We start from the raw sequence: 24,155 nt of genomic DNA, 5'->3' as shown, positions 1-24,155 counted from the left end.
GTTCAGACAGCTGTGTAAAAAAGGCTCCTCCCTGTTACTCTCCTTTGATTTTAGGTTTCTTTTTTGTCCCCCTCATTGCCTTAGTTTTAGGGAGTGAAGATTTGCAAACATTTAACAACTATATTTCCTCAAAGTTAATCTTTGTCTTTAAAATACATCCTTGGGGCATATGTCCACCAGATGGTCCTTCATTTATTTAACTAGTTCCCCATTATCTCTTTCATTGTTCTGACTCACATCTTTCTTCTAGCAACATTTTCTCTTAATACAACTTTGATTGATTGTATTTCACTGGTTCTTTTCTCTTCTTCAGCACCACCAATTACAATTGCAATTATGTTCTTTCTCCCATATACCTTGTTTTATCTCTTTTCATCTTTATTTCTTCTTCTTTGTTATAAGTTAAGTGTCATCATTGGGTCTTCTACCATGCTAGTTTATTTTTGTTTTAATAGATTCTGAATCTTTACTACATTTCATACCAAATTTATTTTTTATCATTGTGTTTTCCCTTATATTTCTTTTAAAAATCTAGTACTCTTGCTATTTTTGCCTGCCTTTCTCTTCAGACTATATTCTTTTCATCTTGTTTCATTTCATTTCGTTTTTTTTTTCTTTGAATTCTATTTTGAACATAAGGTGGTTTCTAAAACACCTTTTTTGCCTCCCCAGTGGCTATTTTTTTCTAAAATTATTTCCTCTGTCTTGAGTTCTGTTCTCTTCCCCCTTCTCAGTGCAGCAGCTTTTGGTAGATACAACATGCATGCTTTTTTTTCCTCCCTGTTTACTAAAACTAATACAGTGGAGCTACATATTGATGTAGTGTTTGACAGTCATCAGAATCTTTCCAGGGAAAGATATTTGTATTTTTATGACTATTCTCAAGTTTCTAAGCCTGAAGTCCTCTTCTAGTTCCTGTCCTTTTTTCCAGAAACATACTGATTGAAATCTTTATTATTATTCAACTTTTATGCTGTGACTTATTTCAGAAATCAGAAATGTTTTACCTAGGATGTTCAAATACTGGAACATTAAGGGAGAAATATAGCTTCTATGTAGAACGAATATCCAGTTTAAGAATCCTATCTCCTTTTTCCCACTTTCAGTATAAATTTTCAGAAGTTTTCTAATATGTGTTACTGTTTTTTAAAAAAATTAAAAAGTTCAAGGGTATATAAAGTAAAAAGTAGATATCCCTACATCTTCCTATCATTCTCTACTGAAGCCTGCTCTCCAGGGTAAATCATCATGCTAACAGTGTGCTGTGTATTCTTCCAGAAGAAGGCTTTGTCTTTTACTTTCTAGAAAAAAGTAAAGCAATGATTACTTAGCATTTCTAGCCTAGATTTATTTATAAATGCATTTGTGTGCACTCCAGTTTTGCATAAATTTGTTCCCTACCCTGTGCTTCTCGGCCTTAGTGGAGAAACTTTGAGATTGCTGTGGCTTTTCTTCTACATTAATTAAAAATGTCTTCTCCAAAGCATAGTTGTTCACTTGTATTCATCCCTTGATTTCTTAAGCCAGTTTGTTAGTATGTATACGTGTTTGCTTTTGCATGTGCCTTGTTTTTATGATTGGCAGTGTTGGTCTGATTACAGCCTAGACTGTCTTCCCAGCAATCTTGTAGGTGCGTTTCATGTTGACAAAGATAGGGGGAAAAATGTTCTAAGCAGCAAAAGGACTTGTGATGTCTGCCTTTTTAGTCTAGTAATAGCTGACTTTATAAGAATCTTTTAGCATCCCTTAGTTATAAAAGGAAGAAGATAATGGTAATCTACCTCCAAGCATTGTTGAGAGCAATAACTAATATAAATGTTTAATGACATTGTGTACTGCTCTTTCTAGCAGTCAGTGATGCTACTTATTATTTCCTGAATTGAACTTATACATTCATCTTTGACAGTGATAATGGCCTAACCGATATGTTTTCACTTGTGTCTGAGAGCCTCTGTGGTTTAGATATATGCCTAAGCTATGTAGGGTCCAGTCTTTGTCTCTAACTTCTTTGTAACTGACATTATTATTTTTTCTTTTTATTGTTTCTCCTTTTGGTCTTAACTGCTTGATTTAGCTTTTGGTCACCTAGGAATATTATTTTAACTGTATTCAACCATCCAAATTATCTGAATTTCATTGAATTTAGTAGTAGATATTTATTGTATGGTTAATCATATTTATTTCACTGAAGGCCTGACATTAATTTTTCAGAGAATTTGACAATAATTTTTATCTTTATCCTTCAAATGTTTTATTTTTGCTTCTGTCAATCATAACTGCAGCTTCCCTCTCAATAGTCATAAACACCCTCCTCACTGAAAAATCCAGTGGTTTGGAGGGGCAAGATGACAGCTCCAAGAATCAGATGATCCTACAGGCAGTTAGTCATTACCCAGAGCTATCTAAAGCACCTGTTTGGGGGCCCAGGCGACCAGAAGAGCATCCTGCAACATTCTTGAAAGAATGGAAGGAGACTGCCCATCTGCAGTGAAGATTCGTGAGTAGAGCACTTCATGCTGCAGAAACCAGTGCCCATCCTCCACAGGGGGCATAAGATGCCTCAGGAGCTATTCCGTGGCTGGAGTTGGAAGCTCCATTTCCCAAAAATGGGGAAGTAAGAGACAGTCAGGTACTGACTTCAACTACTAATTAGTAAATTCAGCTGGCTAAAATATCATCCTAAGAACAGCTAAAGTTTGAACCTGTTGGAAAGAAGCTGGTAACCACCACTTTAACTCCACTCCCAGCATGAGGGGAAGTGGGGCTGACTGAAAATCACAGTGACAATAGGGACCAGCTTTTTTCCACTCAGATAGGATTGTAACCTTAGCCTAGGCTCCAGCCCCACTTTTAGCAGGGAGGAACCTGGGATACCTCCACCAGCCTTGCAGGCAACTGCAGGCATTTTTCACTAGCACAGACTGGATAGCTGGACACCTGGACTCCATCTTTACCCCCAGTAGGATAGGAGGAGAATATGTTTCTGTGACCTCTCTGGGCAACTGCCCTAGGAGGTCAGCACCTAGGACTTCTGCAGGTGCTTTTTTCACCTAGGAGGTAAGCTTCTAGGGCTCTACCTCCACACCCTAAATAGGATAGAGGGGATAGTGTTTTCCTCAGCCTCTCTGGGCAACTGCATGCACTTTTGGTCTGCACAAACTGGACTGTTGGGCATCGGTGGCTCCACACCCACCCCCCTGACAGGACAAGATGATGGTGTCTCTTCAGGCTGTCTGGATAATTGCAAGTGCTTTTGGCCCACACAGACTGGTTTGTTTATCACCTTTAATTCCATTCCACCCCACCCCTCAGGATTAAGAGAGGATGGTGTTTCTTCAACATCTTTGGGGAACTACAGGCACTTTCATCCCACACAGATTGTGTAGTCGGATACCTGTGGCTCTCTTCCTGCCCCCCAACAGGATAGGAGGGAGCTGTTTCCTCAGCCTCTACGGGCAATGGTAGGCACCTTAAGGCTGCACGGACTGGACCATTGGGTGCCTGTGGCTCCACCCCCATCCCCGGTAGGATAGGAGGGGAACTTCTGAGCAACTGCAGGCACTTTTGGCCCACACAGACTGGATACTCTGTTATCTGTGGCTCTATCCCCGTCCTGTAGGATAGTAGGGGAGCTGTTTCCTTGGCCACTCTGGGCAACTGGAGGTGCTTTTGACCTGCACGGACTGGTTTTTTGAGTGCCTTTGATTCCATCCCTACCAGTCCCCCCATAGAATAGAAGAGGGCTAGTGTTTATTCAGCCTTTCTGGGCATCTGCAGGTTTTTTTTTGTCCTCACAGACTGGATACTTGGACATCTGTATTCTAACCAGGATGCCCCAAATTACATGAGGCAAACATTGGCAAAACTGAAGGGAGAAATAGATGCCTCTATAATAAAACAATAATAGTTGGAGACTTCAATACGTAACTCTCAGCATTGGATAGAACATCTGAATAGAGGATCAATAAAGGACCATGGTTAGTGGTAATAGTCTGATGATATTGTGTCATAATCTGTAACAAATGTTCCACCACGGTGTGGGGTGTTGGTGAAGCGGTGTTATATAGGAATTCTACACATGTGTATGGTTGTTTTGCAAGTTTACAACCTCTGTAATAAAAATATATTTTTTAAAAATTGAGTGAGTTGGGGGAAAAATACACTAAATGTAAGATAGGGGCTATAGTTAGTAATATTTTGATGATGCTCATGCATAGTTTGTAACAAATGTTTCACAACAATGCAAAATGTTGGTGGAGGGGTGATATATGAGATCCCTGTTTGATGTTATGTAAGTTTATTTTGTAATTTCACAATCTTTACTATGCATTTATTGTTTATGCATGTTCATGTATGAATGAGATACTATTTTAAAAAAGCAAAACTATTACTATAGATAAGAGAGGACATTACATGTTAAGCAAAGGGATGATTCATCTAGAAGAAATATCAATCATAAATGTATATGTACCTAACCAGGAAGCCCCAAGATACATGAGGCAAACACTAGCAAAACTGAAGGGAATAATATACATCTCTACAATAATACTTGGAGACTTCAAAATCCCACTCTCAGCATTGGATAGAACATCTGGGCAGAGGATCAATACAGAAACGCAGAGCAATTGAATACTAGAATAAATGAACTAAACCTAATATACATATACAGAACATTGAATTCCAGAACAGCAGGATATACATTCTTCTCAGGTGCTCATGAATCTTTCTCCAGGATAGACCATATGTTGGGCCACAAAGCAGATCTCAGTAAATCCAATAAAATTGAAATTATACCATGCACTTTCTCTCATCATAATGGAATTAAATTAGAAATCAACCACAGGCAGAAAATGGAACAATTCACAAATATATGTAGTTTTTTTTTTTTAATTTCTCTCCCCTTCCCCCCACCCCCCAAGTTGTCTGCTGTCTGTATCTGTTCGCTGTGCATTCCTCCATGACTGCTTCCATCCCTATCAGCGGCACCAGGAATCTGTGTTTCTTTTTGCTGCATCACCTTGTGTCAGCTCTCTGTGTGTGCAGTGCCATTCTTAGGCAGGCTACACTTTCTTTTGTGCTGGGCCGCTCTCCTTACGGGGCGCACTCCTTGCGTGTGGGGCTCCCCTATGCGGGGGACACCCCTGCATGGCAGGGCACTCCTTGCGCGCATCAGCACTGTGCAAGGGCCAGCTCCACACAGGTCAAGGAGGCCCGGGGTTTGAAATGCGGACCTCCCATGTGGTAGGCAGATGCCCTATCCATTGGGCCAAATCTGCTTCCCTATATGTAGATTAAATGCACACTCTTAAATAATCAGTGGATCAGAGAAGAAATTGTGAGAGAAATCAATACATATCTCGAGAGAAATGAAAATGAGAACACAACGTATCAGAAACTATGGATGCAGCAAAGGCAGTGCTGAGAGGGAAATTTATAGTCCCTAATGCTTACATTAAAAAAGAAAAAGTAAAATCAATGACTTAACTGCACAGCTGGAGGAACTAGCAAAAGAACAGAAAACTATCCTAAAGCATGCAGAAGGAAAGAAATAGTAAAGATCAGAGCAGAAATAAATGAAATTGAAAAAAAAAAACAATGGAATTAACAAAACCAGGAGTTCATTTTTCGAGAAGATTAACAAAATTAAGAAACCCTTAACTAGACTGACAAAAAAAGATGCAAATAAATAAAATAAAAAATGAAACCAGGGAAATTACCACTGATACCACAGAAATAAAAGAGATCATAAGAGGATACAATGAATAACTATATGCCACCCAACTAGACAATATACATGAAATGGAGAAATTCCTGGAAATGTACCAACAACCTACATTGACCCTAAAAGAAATAAAACACCTCAACAAACCAATTACAAGTGTAGAGATTGAAACAATCATCAAACAACTCTCCAAATTGAAAAGCCCCAGGACCAGATGGTTTCATCAGTGAGTTCTATCAGTCATTCAAAGAAGATTTAATACCAGTCTTACTCAAATTCTTCCAAAAAATCCAATAAGAAGGAAAGCTACCAATCTCATTCTATGAAGCCAATATCACTCTACTACCAAAGCCAGATAGAGATATTACAAAAAAAATAAAATTACAGACTCATTTCTCTAATAAATATGGATGTAAAAGTCCTCAACAAAATACACTCTAATAAAACCCAACAACAACTAAAAGAATTTTCAATCATGATCAAGTGGGTTTTATACCAGGCTTGCAAGGGTGGTTCAACACAAGAAAATCAATCAGCATGATATACCACATTAATAAATCAAAGAAAAATAACATGATCTTATCAGTAGATGTAGAAAAGACATTTGACAAAATATAGCACCCTTTTCGATAAAAATACTACAAAAAATAGGAAACGAAGGATATTTTCTCAACATGGTTAAGGCCATATATGAAAAACCCACAGCTGATGCTCTCAGTGTTGAAATACTGAAAGCTTTCCTGTTGAGATTGGGAATAAGACAAGGATGCCCAATTTCACCACTTTTGTTCAATATAGTGCTAGAGGTTTTATCTAGAGAAATCAGCCAAGAAAAAGAAATAAGACATCCAAATTGAAAAGTAAGAAGTAAAACTTAGGCTGTTCACAGATGATATGATCCTATACTTTGAAATTCCCAAAAATATACAACAAAGCTGCTAAAACTAATAAATGATTTCAGCAGAGTGGCAGGTACAAGATTAACATACAAAAATCAGTTGTGTTTCTGTACACTAGTAATGCACAATCTAAGGAAGGAGTCCGGAAAAATATTCCATTTGCAATAGCAACTAAAAGAATCAAATATTCAGGAATAAAATTAACCACAGACATAACGCACCTGTAGTCAGAAAACTACAATACATTGCTAAAGGAAATTTTAAAAAACACTAAAAAAATGGAAGAACATTCTGTGCTCATGGATTTGAAGACTTAATATTGTTAAGATGTCAATTCTACCCAAATTGGTAATAGAGTCAATGCAGTCTCTATAAAAATTACAGCAGCATTTTCTAAAGAAATGGAAAACACAATTATCAAATTTATTTGGAAGGGTAAGGGCCCCCAAGTATCCAAAAACATCTTAAAAAAGGAAGAATGAAGTTGGAGGACTCTCACTTCCGGACTTTAAATCATGTTACCTAGTTACAGTGGTAAAGAAATAGCAAGGTACTGACATAAAGGTAGACACATAGACCAATGGAACCGAATGGATGGTTCAGAAACAGACTCTCACATGTACGGTCAAGTGATTTTTGACAAGGCTGCCAAACCCACCCAGCTGGGGCAGAATAGTCTATTCACTAAATGGGGGTGGGAGAACTGGATATCCATGTCCAAAAAAAAGAAAAAAGGACTTGTAGCTCACACATTTTACAAAAATTAATTCAAAATGGATCAAAGACTTAAATATAAAAGCTAGAACCATAAAGCTCCTAGAAGAAAATGTAGTGAAACATCTTTAAGACATCACAATGTAGGTGGTGGATTCTTAAACCTTGCACCAAAAGCATGAGCAATGAAAGAAAACATGGATAAATGGGACCTCCTCAAACTTAAACAGTTTTGTGATTCAAAGAACTTTGTCAAGAAGGTGAAAAGGCAGCTCAATCAATGGGAGAAAATATTTGGAAATTACATATCTAATAGGAGTTTGATTTACTTACTATATAAAGAGTTCATACAACTCAACAATAAAAGAGCAATCAATCCAATTTAAAAATGGGCGAAAGGCTTAGACATTTCTCCAAAGAGGAAATACAAATGGCCAAAAAACACATGAAAATATGTTCATTATCAGCGGTTAATTGGGAAATGCAAGTCAAAATGACCATGAGATATTATCTCACCCAGCTTACAATGGCCATTATTAAAAAAAAAACCAGAAAACAGTATGTGCTGGAGAGGATGTGAGAAATAGGAACACTCCTTCACTGTTGGTGGGAATGTAAATGGTGCAGCCTATGTGGAAGACAGTTTGGCGGTTCCTCAGGGACCTAAATATATAAATAGAACTGCCATATGATCCAGCAATTCCTCTACTAAGAATATATCCAGAAGAACTGGAAACTGTGATGGACACAGACATCTGCACACTGATGTTCATAGCGGCGTTATTCATAATTGCCAAAAGTGGAAACAACCCATGCCTTTCAATAGATGGACATATACCACATATATTTGGTATATGCATACAATGGAATACTATGCATACAATGGTATATGCATACAATGGAATACTATGCTGCTGGAAGAAGAAATGAAATTGGGACACTTATGATAATATGGATGAACCTTGAAGACATTATGCTAAGTGAAATAAGCCAGACACAAAAGGACAAATATTGCATGTTCTCATTAATATGAACTAAATATAAAGAATAAACACATGGAGGTAAAACCTAGAGTATAGGTATTAGGAGATAAGAGAAAGGCTGTGAAGGAGTACTGATGCCTAATATGTAGAAGTTTTAATTAACTTGACTGTAAAAGTGTGGAAATGGATAGAGTTGATTTTAACACCATTATGGTGAGTAGAAGCTGGTTTATAAATGGGATTGTAGATGAAAAGGGTAGTCTAGCAGTGTAAATGTCAATGGAAAAAAAGCTGGAGAATAATCTAGGGTTGCATAACAACATAATGAATCCAGAGGTGGATGAAAAGTGTGGTTAATAGTAAAAATGCAAGTATTTCCTATATGAACTAGAAATATTTGTACATTTGACATCACTATTGCAAGGTGGTAAGAATGTAGAGAAGCATGGGAAAAATACAACTAATGTAACCTATGGACTATAGTTAGCAGCAATACTGTAATATTCTTCCATCAATGCCGAAGATGTACTGTGTTAATAATAGAGGGGTATGGAAAAATACCAAATGTATGCTATAGACCATCGTTAGTGGTAACAGTCTGATGATATGTCATAATCAAATGTTCCACAACCATGTGATGTGTTGTCTAGGGCTGTTGTATGGGAATTGCACACATATGCATGATTGTTTTGTAAGTTCACAACTTTTCTAATAAAAATATATTTTTTAAAAATCCAGCGGTCTTGAACTTCCTGCAGCATATGATGCCATGTATTTAAGAAAGAACATGTACAGTAGACATACAAACCTCAATTTAAATCTGGGCTATTCTACTGAGCAGTTGTGTCAACTTGAATGGGTTAATCATGTTTTCTCACATAAAATCAGTGTAATAGTATTTTGGGTTGTTATGAGGGTTAACAAGATAAGATATGTAAAGTACCTAGCACAAATCTTGTCATATACTGGGTATTCAGTAACAGTACTTTATCGTAACCTTTTCATCAAACTTCTCTTTGTCTTTGTGTTAACACTTACTCTGTCCTAGTTGTATCTGCTATTATTTTGACCACTCTTTTCCAGTTCCTCACTGAATTCTTCTTCTCCTTAAATGTTGGTATAATATACTCAGGTTCTTATACTTAGCCCTCTTTTCATTCTGTGTCCTTTCTCTTGAGGATCTTTGTTCCTGTGGCTTCAAATTCTCATGTATGTTGACAACACTCACATCTTTCTCTTTACTCTCTAGAGTACAAACATATTTAATGTGCCTAAATAGTTTTATCTGCTTTGACTATCTAGCAGATTATATATACTTTATTTTTTTAAAGAAGCTTTAGAATACATCAATGTTACATGGAAAATATAGGGGCTTCCCATATACCTCAACCCCTCACACTTTTCCCCATTAACATATCTTTCATTAGTGTGGTACATTTGTTACAATTGATGAACACATATTGAAGTATTTTTAGCAGGCATATTGAGCACAACATATAAAAAGCTAATTAAACACAGTATTTTCTTTTAGTACAGTTTCATATTTTCCTATGGCAGAACTTAAGATGGTATAGAAATATAACTAAAATTTTGGTCTTTTGACAAGGCTATTTACTCTTGTGATCTATGCCATATTTTCATTTAATGAGGGACACTCTGCCTTGACTGTTGCTAATGAGTACAATGACTTTTATGAGAAAAAAAAGTCTAGAAAGCAAATGTTCTCACAAAGTTGCTGAAATGGGAAAGCAAAGGAAATCGTTTTTCCCTTGAAACCTTATCTGATTAAAAGAGTTATTTAGTTTTGGGAAGTCTGAGCATGTATTAGTCAGCTGATGCAAAGTACCAGAAATCTGTTGACATTTATAAAGGGTATTTATTTGGGGTAGAAGCTTACAGTTACAAGGCCCTAAAGAGTCCAAGGTACCATAAGAGGTACTTTCGTAAATGACAAGTGATGTCTGTGTGAGTTCAGCCTTCCTTCTTCCTCTTGAGGCTCCGTGGTCCCAGCTTCTTTCGATATCAGTTGGAGGCTGGGACAAGTCTTATCTCTCTCCCAGGGTTAGTTTCTCTCTGAGCGCAGTTGCCAGGGCTCTGGTTCCTGCAGCTGCAAACTATCAGGCAAACAGCTTGTCTCTCTTCCCTGGACTTCTGCCATATCTATGGAGCCATCTCTATTCCTCTGAGTTCTTCTCCTGTGTGTTTACTTCCCGAGGCTCCAGGATCGAAACTCCACTCTCTCCTCTGCCATACCGTTTTTTTTCTGTAAGTCCCCACCCACCAAGGGGGCAGAGACTCAATGTCCTACTGACATGGCTGAATCAAAGCTCTCATCGTAATTTAATCAAGTAAAATTGAAATCTCTGAATTTAATACAATCTAATATGTCCAGAGGACCAGACCAGTTTACAAATACAATCCAATAGCTATATTCAGAATTCATGAATAGTGCCAAACTGCTACAGAGCATTTATTCCTTTGTCATTTTGGAGAAATTTTAAATTAGCTTTATCTCTAAAGACATGAGAGATTACTGTTTGTGCATTTTTGTTTATTATGGCATCCTTTTGGGAAACACAGGGTTATATCAGTATTTCTTGAAATATTACTTTTATTTGAAACAGTTGTTTTTCTTTGTAGATATGATGAAAGTGATGAGAGATTTCCAAGTTTGGAAAGGCTGGAGTATTAATAATGAAGTCATCTGCTTGAAATAGTGTTTTCTATGCCTCCATATGCTGGGATAGATTTTCTTTTACTCCTATTTAGAGAACTTTTACTCAGTTTGTTACTAGTACTTACCCCCCAGTCACTTCATATATATTTTCTAGATAATATTTCCCTAGTTTATACCTATATTGTATGTTTTTCTTTCCTAAGGGTATTGTCATACTCCTTTACATTAAATCTTAGAACTGTCTTTCCAAATCCCCAAGTTGTTCATATTCATCCATGTGCTTGATTAATTTTCTTTTTTTTTAATTCATCCTAGCTTTGTATCATCTACAAACTTGATCACACTTGAATTTACATTCTCTTCCTGGTCATTAAGAGTATACTGCAGACTAGTCCTCATCCCTGTAGGACACTACTGGATGCATGGCTGGATATTCTCAGTTGTAACTCTGTTGATATACTTCATTGTTTCCTTCCTATCACAGAATTCCTTATCTACTCTATTATACTGTTATCCCTGCAATACCTCTACCATCTCTGCTTCCTGGATGCTAAAATTCAAATAAAAATCATGTTCACTTATCTACTTATGCCATTACTTAATTTTTTAAAAAGTTACTCTTAAGTTGGCAATAAGTTGTCCATGAATATAAATTTCTTAGAAATTTCTATCGTTCATAATGAAGGCTTTAAAAATACGTTAAGGGTGAAAATGTTTTGGAAGTGCTGCCAAAGTCTGCTTTCTCTATAGAAAATAGCTTTAATTGTTTGAGATTTTAAGTAAAAAGAATAACCATTTTCCCCAAATCTGAGGGTATGACTTGAATGTGTGTATGTGTGTATGTGTGTTTATTTTTCCTGAATGTTGATTATATTTCAAGTAACACACTGCTTCAAGGTACTTTCCTAGATAAGATATAGTACATTTATAATTTTCAGAACATGATGGCATGGCCATATGCTTATTTATTTTTAAAATTATATATATTTTTTTATTTTCAGGAAAAAGAAGAAGTAGAGGGAATATCAGTAGGTGCTATACTTTCTGACTATCAGCGTGTTCGAGTAGAAAATGTGTAAGAGAATATTAATTTCCCTATATTTTTAAAATACATGCATTTTAAGGATATGAATAAATGAAAAAACAATTATATCCAAATAAAAAACAGATGTAATATTCTACCATAACTAAAATTTCACATTGTACTTTTTTTTTGCCCTTAGAGTATACATGAGGAAACTCTTATTATAAGGAAAAAATTAATTTCTATAATAAAAATTGAGACAGACATTTGAAAAGTGAGAAGTGTTATCTTAAATCTCTCCATATTTGATACATAGCACCCTGGTCATCTAAGTCATCATCACTTGTAATAAATATCAGGAGGTAATAGAAAAAAAACACTAATTAAAAAAATTTTTTTTAAACTTTTTAAATTTTATTTCTTAATTTATCTTTTTTAAAGTTAATAGATCACAAAGCGTTACATTAAAAAACAAAAGCTGTTCCCATATACCCCACTCCCCACCTCCCCACCCCCATCATTTTTTTAATTGTATTTTTTGAAGCTACGTAGATCACAGATTACATTTAAAAGTATAAGAGGTTCCCATATATCCCACACCCACCACCCCACCCCACTCCTCCCACATCAACAACCTTTTTCATCATTGTGGTACATTCACTGTATTTGGTGAATACATTTTGGAGCACTGTTGCACTGTATGGATAATAGTTTACACTGTAGTTTACACACTCCCCCAGTACATTCAGTGGGTTATGGCAGAATATATAATGTCCTGCATCTATCCCTGCACTATCATTTAGGACAACTCCAAGTCCCGAAAATACCCCCACATCACATCTATTCTTTCCTCTCCCTGCCCTCAGCAACTGCCGTGGCCACTTTTCTCCACGTCAGTGCTACAATTTCTTCATTACTGGTCACAATAGTTCTATAGTAGAATACCAGTAATTCCACTCTAATCCATGTTTTATTCCTCCATTCTGTGGACCCCGGGATGGTGATGTGCACTTCACCTCTATTTTGAGAGGAGGCTTAGATCCCATATGGTTGATGGATGTGATTCTCCTGCTTGGACTTGTAGGCACTCACGGTTCCCTGTTGTGGTAGGTGACCATTCTCACCTCCCTGTTAGCTCACCTGGGTAAGTCCAGTGAACCAGAGAGTAGGAGTTGCAACTCTGCTGAGGGTCAGGGCCCAGCTGGCACATACTTATTGAAGGAATCTCCTTGTCTTTGATCCACAGAACTCAGATCTTGCCAAAAATATTGATTTGGTTGAAATACGTCTATAAAGAACCATTCAACTTTCAAGGAATTTTTAGAATTCTTTCCCCCATCTTACTCCTCTCTCCTCCATTAAGGATGTAGTGCTAATAAAACATTTACTCTATATCTACAAATACCAAAATATCAATCCTTGATCCATTCTAAAATCATAAGGACAAATAATAATATTGATTATTAAATGTTGGCTTTGCAAAACACCACCTGAATAAATTTGGCTTTTTAAAATTTATTATTAAGATAAATATTGTACAGAGACTTTATACATAATTATATTAGCAGTATTAATCTTGAGTGCAACTTCAGCTGGAAATACCTGATTTTTTACCATTCATTGGGTAAATGAAGGTGAGTTGAGGGTTGTATTTATGTAATAGCTCTATATCCTTGGCAAAGAAACATTCATATTGATTGTCATGTTAAAAACTTGTTTATCAACTGACTTGACATCTTAAATTTTATTTTTTGTTATATTTATTTCCTAATTCCACAGTGGATTTGACTGTTTAAAAAATAAGGATTTTAAAAGTGAATGAAGGGAAAGCAGGGTAGAGCATAGTTAAGTGAAGGGAGCTATGAGAATCTCACAGTTTGGGGATATATCAGAATCTCTGGACAGTGGAGGGTAGAGGTCAAAGTGGGGGACAAAGTCAAATGTGTATTTTGAAAAAGTGTTCCTTACATTCTGTCTACCTACATTTGAGAACAGTTTATCTACAGATGGAGATGGACTTCATATCCCTAAGTTATACCTTGGAAATAATAATATTATTCTCAACACATTTTGAATGACAATGTGTTTAAGGTCATCTTCTCTGAGAATTTAGTCTACAGATCTTTGTCATTTAATGGGTAGTCCCATGGTTTATTCAATAGCCAGTGGAAGGTTTTAAACAGATGAAATCCACAATCTGTGTTACAGTTTTAAAAGAATCATGCTGCTGTGTATTGAAAATGGACTTTAAAGAGGCAAGGAAGGAAGCAGGGAAAGAAGTTAGGAGAATATTGACTTGTGAGATGGTGGTAGCTCACACCAGGATGTTAGCAGTGATGTCAGTGAGGAGTGATTGGATTAGGTGTGAAATTGAGGAAAAGAAGAGTAAAGGATGACTTCATTCTCTAGTCTTTTAAGCTTCCCAAGAACTTTGAAAAGAAATATTTTTATCCCTATAGGTGGACTTGGAAATTTAGGATAAGGTTTTGGAGAGTTTAGATAACTTTGCCAAAACCATGCATCTACTGAATAGCAGAATTAGGCTTCAAACCCAGATTTGTCTTGACTCCAAAGTTCATACTCTTTCTCCTCCACCAAGAATGTAAATCAATTGCACGTGATTTACATCTGCCTACAACAGATGCCTACAACATATTATGCTCTCAATAAATTGCAGTTTTTTATATTATTTTCTTTCCATTCAGTGTATTAAAATTATTTCAATAACCATAGCTATTGTAAATTTAGCAATATATAGTTATTTCATTAGGATAAATTTATTTACCTATTTTGCAAATGCTTCATACCTTTGATACCCAAGAAAGTGCTAAAAAATGAGAATCATCATCTCTTGGCATTTGGAAGCTCTTTTCCATAGACTTTTAAACTTAAAAGTCTTGCTAAAATTAATATTACTAATCTGCCTGGAGATTTCACTTTTATCTGTTTATGCATAGCCTGTGAAATCAAATGTTTATGTTGTATATTTAAAATTCATTATGCAAAACATGTTTTTAAAAGCATTTTAATTGCCACAATTCTTGAGAGATGCATTGTGTTAAAAATCAAAGTAGTTGCCATGGATCCAAGTATAGAAAATTAAGGTAGCATCAATTTTTTTTTTCTTTTTCTTATATAGGTGTAAAAGGCTTAATCTCCAGCCTTTAGCTTACCTTTGGAGGAGAAACCAGAAAGATTTGCTCCGAGAGATGATAGCATCTAACCTTCAGGCGATCATCATCAAAGTAGCAGCTATTGGTATGTAACCAGACTTTCAAGGGAGTTGTCTGTTTCTATAAGAAACCGGTTTCAAGAAACCGTAGAGTTTCACTCCAATACATTTATTTCATGAACCTATTATAGAAAATGCCCTGGAGCCTCAGAGTTCCCAAAGCGTAAATTATTTACCTCATTTAAGAATGTTTACCTTGCTGATCTCTGAAATAATGAGGTCTTAAGCTGTGGCAAACTTTATAGATAAATTCAAGTCTTAAACAGCATTACAAGAAGGGAAAAGAGTGCAAATCCTTTAATAGCTCTCCTTGAAAATCAACAATCTACTCTCTTCTGTACCAGCTGAGATGAGGTCTTTACTGGAAAGCTTTATTTAGAGAACCTGCAATTGATCTCTTTGGCTATTAAAAAAAGAAAGATTGAGAGGGAGTTATGTTCTTATTTTTGAGAAAAGGTTGCTCAGCAGCTCTCAATGATTGAAGTTTTTGCTGTAGGTTCATTTGTCATATGAGTTGCTCTGTGAATCTATAGAACATATGCTCTTGCTTTTACTCTCCCTTTCTGTTTTGGATTTTTAAGATTGCATAGTTCTGTAATACAGTTCTTGTGATACCTAATGGAAGGTACATATACTGTCCCTTTCACTACCAAAGGATGAAGTGGATTTGGAGAGGCTTAACTGTAGAGTTTGGCCTTACTGCCACTGTTACAGTAGTGTGCGATTGATATTCCATTTCCCTTCATTTGCATGTGTGTCTTTGTCTATGTAAGGGTTAGAAATGATTACTAGCTGTATTAAACATTTGGATAAAGTATAAAACTGATTTAATTTGCCTACAGAATCCCAATGACAAAAGTGTCAATATTCTAACATAACAGCACATGATTTTTGTTGATTGCCTATAGGTGTGCAAGGATGAAAATGAGTCTAAAAAATGGTATTAAAGGTTTATTGAGTGACATGTTCTTTCTTAAAAACACAGAAACATAAATGATGCAATATAGGTATAGCAGTTTGGTATTATTTATGAATTCCAAAAATAGATATTGGATTATGTTTGTAAACTGGTCTGTACCTGAGTGTGATTAGATTATAATTAGGGCTTTGATTGGGCCACGTCAGGAGGACTAGTAGTGAAGAAAACTACACGGCAGAGAAGAGAGTTTTGAGCTGGAGCCCTGGATGTAAGCAGACAGAGGAGCAGAGCAGCTGAGCTATGCTGAGAGAATCGAGCCCCAGGGAGAGAGAGACAGATCCAGTCACCTGATAGTCTACACCTAGCCTTGTGGAGAGAGACAACATCTAGAGAACCTCATAGTCTGCAGCTGACCTTGTGGAGAAAATAGAGGAGCTGAGCCTGGAGAGAAATGAGCCCCTGGAAAAGAGGAACCCAGAAAGCCTGAACCCTGGCAGATGTTGGCAGCCATCTTGCTCCAACATGTGGCAATAGATTTTGGTAAGGGAGGGAACTTATGCTTTATGGCCTGGTAACTGTAAGCTTCTACCTCAAATAAATATCCTTTATAAAAGCCAACAGATTTCTGATATTTTGCATCAGCACTCCTTTGGCTGACTATTACAATAGGTCTCTAAGCTTCCTCTATCCCCCATCCCCCATTTGATATGTTCAGGGAAGGTTTTAAGGAAAAAATAAGACAATAGGACCTTTCTATGGAAGAAGTGGGCCAGTAGAATTTTCTGGGATGGAATGGCCTTATAATAGAAAGGATCAGTTCTACATGACCCTACATATATATAAATGTATATTTCAGATAATTATATTACATAACTTTGGCATCTTGCAGACATCAGTGAACTCGTGAAAATTTCACGTTAATAGCTTGGTGTTTAAAGGAGTTTTTACTATATTTTAGTCTTCTTTTAAAAAGCATTCGCTCATTGGATTTTAAGAAGAACTCAGTCCTTTAGAAATACTCATTTTTAATTCTATGAGTATTATATGAAAGCATTCTTGTTATATAATATTCAGTATTCATGGGTAAAGAAAAGATTCCATTTATTTCCTGTCCTCCCTCTCTCCATCCTACTCCCTTTCTCACAGATACACACCAAAATGATAACTGATCTTTTCAGATCATTTTTATTTTGTCTATATACATGTTTATATAGAAATGCTATGATTGTTTTGTGGGTTTTTAAATATTATGTAAATAGTATCTTACTCTCTGTATTGATCTACAGCTTGCCTATTTTACTCAACAGAGTTTTTCCATGTCAGTAAATATAATTGCCTCATGTTTTTTTTTTTAAGTAATCTTTTGTTGAAGTATAACATAAAATACAAAAAAGTGCACAAATCCTAAGCGTATAACTTTATGGATTTTCACAAAGTGAATATACTTATGTAATCAACAACCTAATCTATCTATAAAACATTACTAATCCCTAGAAGCTACCCCTCAGGTCCTCTCCTGGTCAATGCTTGCCTTCTCCAAAGTTAATAGCACTCCCAACCTCTAAAGCCTTGGATTAGTTTTTCCTGTTTTTGAATTTTATACAACTGGAATCATGCAGCATATTCTCTATTATATCTGCCTTCTTTGGCTCAATATTATGCTTATGAGATTATATGCATCATTGAAAGAAGCAATATTTAGTTCATTCTTACTGTTTTGTAGTGTTCCATTATATATATATACCACAGTGTAGTTGTCGATTCTATTAGAAAGTAAACTGTACCTGAAGGAGAATGAATATGTATCCGGTTGTGAAGAAAAGAATTTCTTTACAATCTTGTAAGAACGGGCGTGCAACATGAATACAATGGCCAGTGCACCAAACAAGATAGAATGACATTTATATCCTAAGCTTAATGTGCAGACCCGTCCCAGTTCCCCACTGGTTGGGTACTTCAGAGGTTTCAGCCTATCTGAGAGGTCTAATTAACTTACTTGGATTCCTGCTCTTAGTTACTGCTCCCATTCTCTACATTCCGGCAGCTTGGTAGTTGGTACCAGTTTCAAACTTGGCACTAGTTTCCTGCTTACATTAGCGCTCCTCCCTCTCCCCCTCAATTACAACTCCCAATCCTCTTCATTTCGGAGTTGGTGCCACTTTCAAACTTGGCAGCTTAGACTGAAACAATAGACTGTGAGACCATGCGGCAGTGGGGTAGGGGGGTGGGGAGGGGTTAATTTCTGTTTCCCTGTTTCCAAGTCACTTTTATGTGAAAGCTAAATTTAACACTTCCCTTACAAATCTCCCCTCTTTCTTTTAGACTCTTAGTTTTCACAATTTAGTTAATCAAATTTACAAAGAGCTTCCTCACATGCTTCATCATAGAGATCTTCCTCTTTAATGGGGTATAAGTTGTTTTGCTTATTACTGTATGGCCATCTGTTTGGTTGGGGCCATTTCAGTGAGTTTTTGAGCTAACCCTCAGGTACGTGGGATAATGCAACATCCAACTGCTATGACTTCCCCAGCTACAAGGATAAGTGAAGTTCAGATAGACAGTGCAACCCCTTTCCATTTTCCAAACCAGCTTCCCAGCCATATCATGTGTGGGTTGTCAATGCCAGAATTTTCTGCCAGCTCTTCAGATAAGGCTGTTAAGCCTTGCAAGGCTTTGGTGATAGTCCCGTCTGGGGCTGTATTATTAGGGATGAATGTACAGCAACTACCTCTAATCATAATACAGATGCCTTCTTCTTCTGTTAGCATCAGACCTAGGGCTATCCTATTTTCCCATGCCATTCAGCTAGTAGCATCCAACTATTCTGCTATTCCCTTAACTGCATATCTAGTATAATTGATAAATCTTTGTTGATTATAATATATATAGTTATTCCAATCCACATTTTTGTGAACAGTGACCCATCAGAACAAGAATGACTCAAATCCTGCAGCTACCTGATTTCTAGCTTTAAATTCATCTGGGACTCCATGGGGAACCCCTATACTATATAGATAAATTCTGTCATCAAAGGAACCAGGTAAACCTCTTTTCCTTCTCTTTCCCTGGTTTTGCATTTCTTTTTCTTCTTCAAAAGCCAAGGTAAATGGAATGGCCAGTTGAACCGGAGCACAGGGCCCTCCCACTTCTCAGGTAACATTGGTTGAAGGACACCCTCCCCAAAGTACCACCAGAGATCTGCTCAAAGTATAGCCAAACTGGCAAAATTGCCAGTACTGGCCTTACTCATGTTCCACACTCATGTATACAAGGCCATGATCCCAAGGTCCTGGAGCCCTTCTCCCCATTTAGAGAGACAGGCAGAGTGACTTGCTGGACCAGGATGGGAAGCTGGTACAGCTTTGATGTTCCCCTTTCTGGCTAGAGGGAAGAGAGAGGGCAACATACTACAATTTTCACTAGGAGTAGCATTTTGGAAGAGGAGTACCATGCATTTAAACTCCTTTTCATGCTTTTCCATACCTAACAGAAAGGGTATGATATGAGCAGTGGGCTAGCCTGTTGCATTAGTGTAACAGTTGCTTTTTTTCAGACTCTGGACTGTATATTTGCTCCATTCTACCCAGGCATTTGTGTCCCATATCCTGTCTCTATTTCTATGGTTTGTTTTAAATCTTCTGCCTTAAGTATTCTAACTGCTTTGTGATTGTGGGGAACTGGCTTATGGTTGGCTTTCCTTTGGTATGTCTGAAGGGTTAGCTAGAGAGGGCATTGTTGATGTCTTATCTGCAGAGGGAGGAGGGACTCAGATATGAACCTCCCAGAGGATCTTTACCTGTAACGTCTGCTCCCATTCCATATACTCTATCAACTACTTGATCCCTGGTGCTACTCCCTGTTTCTAATCTATCTGCCTTCTTAATAGTTATTACTACTGGATTGCGCTAAAGACTTTTGTAGTCTGGCAGATTATTACCTTTACAAAAGGTTATCTTACCCTTTAATGGTCTTAAGCTTGGTGAGACCCATCCCATTTTCACAGTCCATCCCTTATACTGGGTAGTCCACCATACATCATCCCAAGAGGGGCAAAGGGGGCTTAAATGTAATCATTCCCCACTGGCTCTGGGCATAGGTATTTATTTTCCCCACTCAGCCACCGCTGGTGCTCCAGCCACTGCTGGTGTTCCAGATTCCCACAGTCTATTACTTGGCAGGCATCAAACTTCATGATCTGGGACTCCAGGCCTATGGTTACATTTACTCTCAGTTTGATGGGGCTTGTCACGTCCTGAACCTGAAATACCATAGCCAGTATGATTATTCTCATTCTCATACTGAACTTTAAACCCTTCATCTATCAGTCTCCCAAGACACTAAACAAGGAGAGTATGGGTAATAGCCTGCCCTCTAAGTGGAGTGATATCTTCCTGCAAAGTTCACTGATAGAGTCTGACTAGTCCCTCCCCCTTTTCCGATATGCCCTCCCAACAATTGTCTGTTCAGAGTGATACTTAAGGGATCCGAGGTTGGAGTTATTTTCCAGGACTCAGATAGTGTTGTTGGGTACTTATCATCCTATTCGGCTACTGGTCTTTTTACTCGGGTGTCCACTGTCTGAACTTCAGTTTCAGTTGTCTACAAAACTTGATGGGGTCCTTCCCAGATTAGCTGAAGTTTGGACTCCTTCCACGACTTGATCAGGACCTAACTGCCGGGTCGGTGTTGATGGGCAGTGAGTTCAAGAGGCGGGGTCTGGGCCAGCAAGCCGTGATTCCTGAGGGATGAAAAGGTAGAGGACAAAACCAGTATATAATTCTTAAGGAAGAGATCCTTCCACTCTAAGAAAGGGAGTTCTCCAGTCCTCCTAGGAAATGGGAAGCCATGAAAGCATTTTGTAAGGGGAGATTCCCAGTTCTTTCCTAGGGGCAGTTCTAATCCTCAATAGGGCTATGGGTAAGTACTTAATCCAGGGTAACTTTGTTTTCTAAGACTGATTTAGAAAGATGCTTCTTTAAGGTTTGATTCATTCTCTCCACTCCCCCTGAGGATGCCAGGGTATATGAAAGTTATATGTGACACCCAGTCTCTGCATAACATTCTGCAGCACACGGGAGGTAAAGTGGCTCTCATTGTCTGAATCTATAATTTCCACTAACCGATAATGAGAAATGATTTGTTCAAGAATGATTTTAGAAGTTCCTGATGCTTTAGTTGAGGCTGGAGGATAACCAGAAGGTACTTTAGTCAACCCATTGGGGGCATTACAGTGTAATCAACCTGAAAGCTCTGGAGTGGCCTGATGTTTGGGTCCCTTACCCTTGTTCTTGCTTCCTTAAGACTTTATTAACCTTTTGGCAAATTATGCATCGTTCATTTGTTAGTTTAGCTACAGCATAAAAACCCACACACTCAAAATATTTGAGAACCAGGTCACACATAGCCTGTACTCCCCAATGACTCCTTCGGTGTAAAACTGCTAGTACCTCTCCCATTATTTGTTAATTCAAAATTTGCCTGCAATCCAGGAGGAGCCATCTCCCTTGATCATCTAAGGTTGCTCCTAACTGCTCCAGCTCTTTCACCTCCTTTTCAGAGAATGTAGGGACTCCAGACTCTTCGGGAATGGAGGGTATCAGGACCATAACTTCAAAGAGGGACTAAGGGAGGATTCCTCTTTATCTGCTAGCCTATTGCCCTTTGCCTCAAATGTATGTATGACCTTCATGGTGTCCATTTAGGTATATGACTGATATTTCTCTGCGTAAAAGTAAATTGGCCAATACCTGTTTTACCCTATGGACTAGCTTTTTTCCTTTAGTGTTAATTAATCCCCGCTCTTCCCAAAATTTTCCAAAGGTGTGGACCACCCCAAAGGCATACTTAGAGTCAGTGTGGACTATACCATCCTTTTCCTTTAATAATTTGAGGGCTTGATTTGATGTATACCACTCTCAAGTTTGAACTAACCAGTCACTGGGCAATCAACCAGCTTCTTTCACTTCATAAGTCAGTCCATCTACAATTGCATAGCTATTGTGCCTCTTTCCTTCTAGGACCCTAGACAACCCGTCTATGAGTAATTTTTCCCCCAAGTGCAGGGGAAGGTTCCCCATTTCAGACTGGACTTGGGTCTGGTACTCAGTCAGACCCAGTCATGCTCAGGAGCCTCCATTTGGTTGGGTCCCTTCCAAAGGAAGGAGACCAGGTTTAGGCTATGGTCTGTTGTCAATACCAAGTAATCTTTTTCCATTAGGATAGCCTCATACTTTAGAATTTGGGAGTCAGCCAGCTACCTTCCTGCTTTCTGAGACAAAATAGTCCTGACCTGATGAGGGGTGCTAATGACTAAAGCTTCTCTGAAAGTCAACTTCCTGCTCTCTTCTACCAGGAGAGTGGTTTGCCACCGCAACTTGAACACATCTGGGTCATCCCCTGGAGACAAGATCCAAAATTTTGGAAAGGAAGGCTACAGGTCTCTTTTGACCTACCCAGATTTGGGTCAGAACTCCCAAGGCTGTCCCAAGGCTGTTCTGTAATAAACAGGTGGAAAGATTTCTCAAGGGAAGAGAGGGCTAGAACAGGGGCTTGCACCAGTGCCCATTTGAGCTCCTCTAAGACCCCTATTTCCTCCTCTTTCCATTCTAATTTGTCAAGCTTTTCCTCCAACAATTTTTTATTTTTATTTTATTTTTTTTAAAGGTTATTTATTTCTCTCCCCTTCCCCCTCCCGCCCCATTTGTCTGTTCTCTGTTGTTTATTTGCTGTGTCATCTTCTTTGTCCATTTCTGTTGTTGTCAGCAGTACAGGAATCTGTGTTTCTTTTTGTTGCGTCATCTTGATGTGTCAGCTCTCCGTGTGTATGGTGCCATTCCTGGGCAGGCTGCACTTTCTTTCTCGCTGAGCGGCTCTCCTTATAGGGCTCACTCCTTGCGCGTGGGGCTCCCCTATGCGGGGGTCACCCCTGCGTGGCACGGCACTCCTCGCGCCCATCAGCACTGTGCATGGGCCAGCTGCACACGGGTCAAGGAAGCCTGGGATTTGAACCACAGACCTCCCATGTGGTAGACGGACGCCCTAACCACTGGGCCAAGTTTGCTTCCCTCCAACAGTTTTTTATTTAACCCCTTAGTTTGGGATGTGTAAGAATCTCTCCATAGTCTACAATACTCCACCAATCCCAAATTTTTTTTTTTTTTTTGTCCAGGGAAGAGGTAATTCAGTTATGGTCTTAATCCTCTTTGGATTTATCTTCCTCCTTCCCTCACTGATGAGATGGCCCAGGTACTTGACTTTCCTTTCTACAAATTGTAGCTTACTTTTTGATACCCTTAACCCTTGATCTCCCAAGAAGTGTAGTAGGTTCTTTGTAGTTTAGGCCATCGCCTGCCTTTCTTTACCCAGTACTAGCAGATCATCTACATATTGTAAAAGCACAATTTCAAATGGAATTGAAAATTTCTCCAATACTTCCTCTAGTTCTTGCCCAAAGAGTTTGGGGGAGTCCATGAAGCCCTGGGGTAGGACTGTCCCTCTGTATTGCTGCCTTCTTTGAGTGAAGGGATCCTCCCATTTGAATGCAATCAAGTCTCTACTTTCTGGGTCAAGGGGATAGGCCCAAAAGGCATCTTTCAGATCTACTACACAAAAGCATTTATGATAGGGAATCTTGCTGAACTTTAACCCGAAAAATTCCTTTTCCATGAACCTTCTGCTCTTTCAGTATTCAGTCAGGTTTTGTCCCACATTTACTCTTTCTTAATAACCAGTCATTTTATCTTAGGACAAAATTATTTTCTGTTTCCTTAATAATAAGAACATATTCTATATACCCTACATGCATAAGTTACCAAAATGATTTTGGAAACTTTCTTCAAGCAAACCTCTTACCACATCTCATAACTATAACTATCCATAACCACATAGACTATAGTCATTTCACCTCAAGACAAATTATAGCTTCACAGAATATATTCTCTTAAACAAGCTTGTCAAATTTTAGTAAAGCTCTTTTAAGAATTTTC

The 24,155-nt window shown here is 38.0% G+C and overlaps 1 protein-coding gene across 3 annotated transcripts in view; it reads left to right on the top strand.

Moving 5' to 3' along the window:
* DPH6 (diphthamine biosynthesis 6) overlaps nt 1–24,155 on the top strand; it is a 213,049-nt gene that overhangs the window by 90,605 nt on the left and 98,289 nt on the right. For all 3 annotated transcript variants that reach the window (XM_071214094.1, XM_071214093.1, XM_071214095.1), the window contains exons 4-5: nt 11,997–12,070; nt 15,159–15,277. In XM_071214094.1, coding sequence (XP_071070195.1) covers nt 11,997–12,070; nt 15,159–15,277 — 193 coding nt within the window. The remainder of the gene's footprint in view (nt 1–11,996; nt 12,071–15,158; nt 15,278–24,155) is intronic.

The sequence above is a fragment of the Dasypus novemcinctus genome, chromosome 3, assembly GCF_030445035.2.
Source record: "Dasypus novemcinctus isolate mDasNov1 chromosome 3, mDasNov1.1.hap2, whole genome shotgun sequence".
Lineage (NCBI taxonomy): Eukaryota > Metazoa > Chordata > Mammalia > Cingulata > Dasypodidae > Dasypus > Dasypus novemcinctus.
The sequence above is the reverse complement of the archived record's forward strand: the minus strand, read 5'-3'. Positions and strand labels throughout refer to the sequence as shown.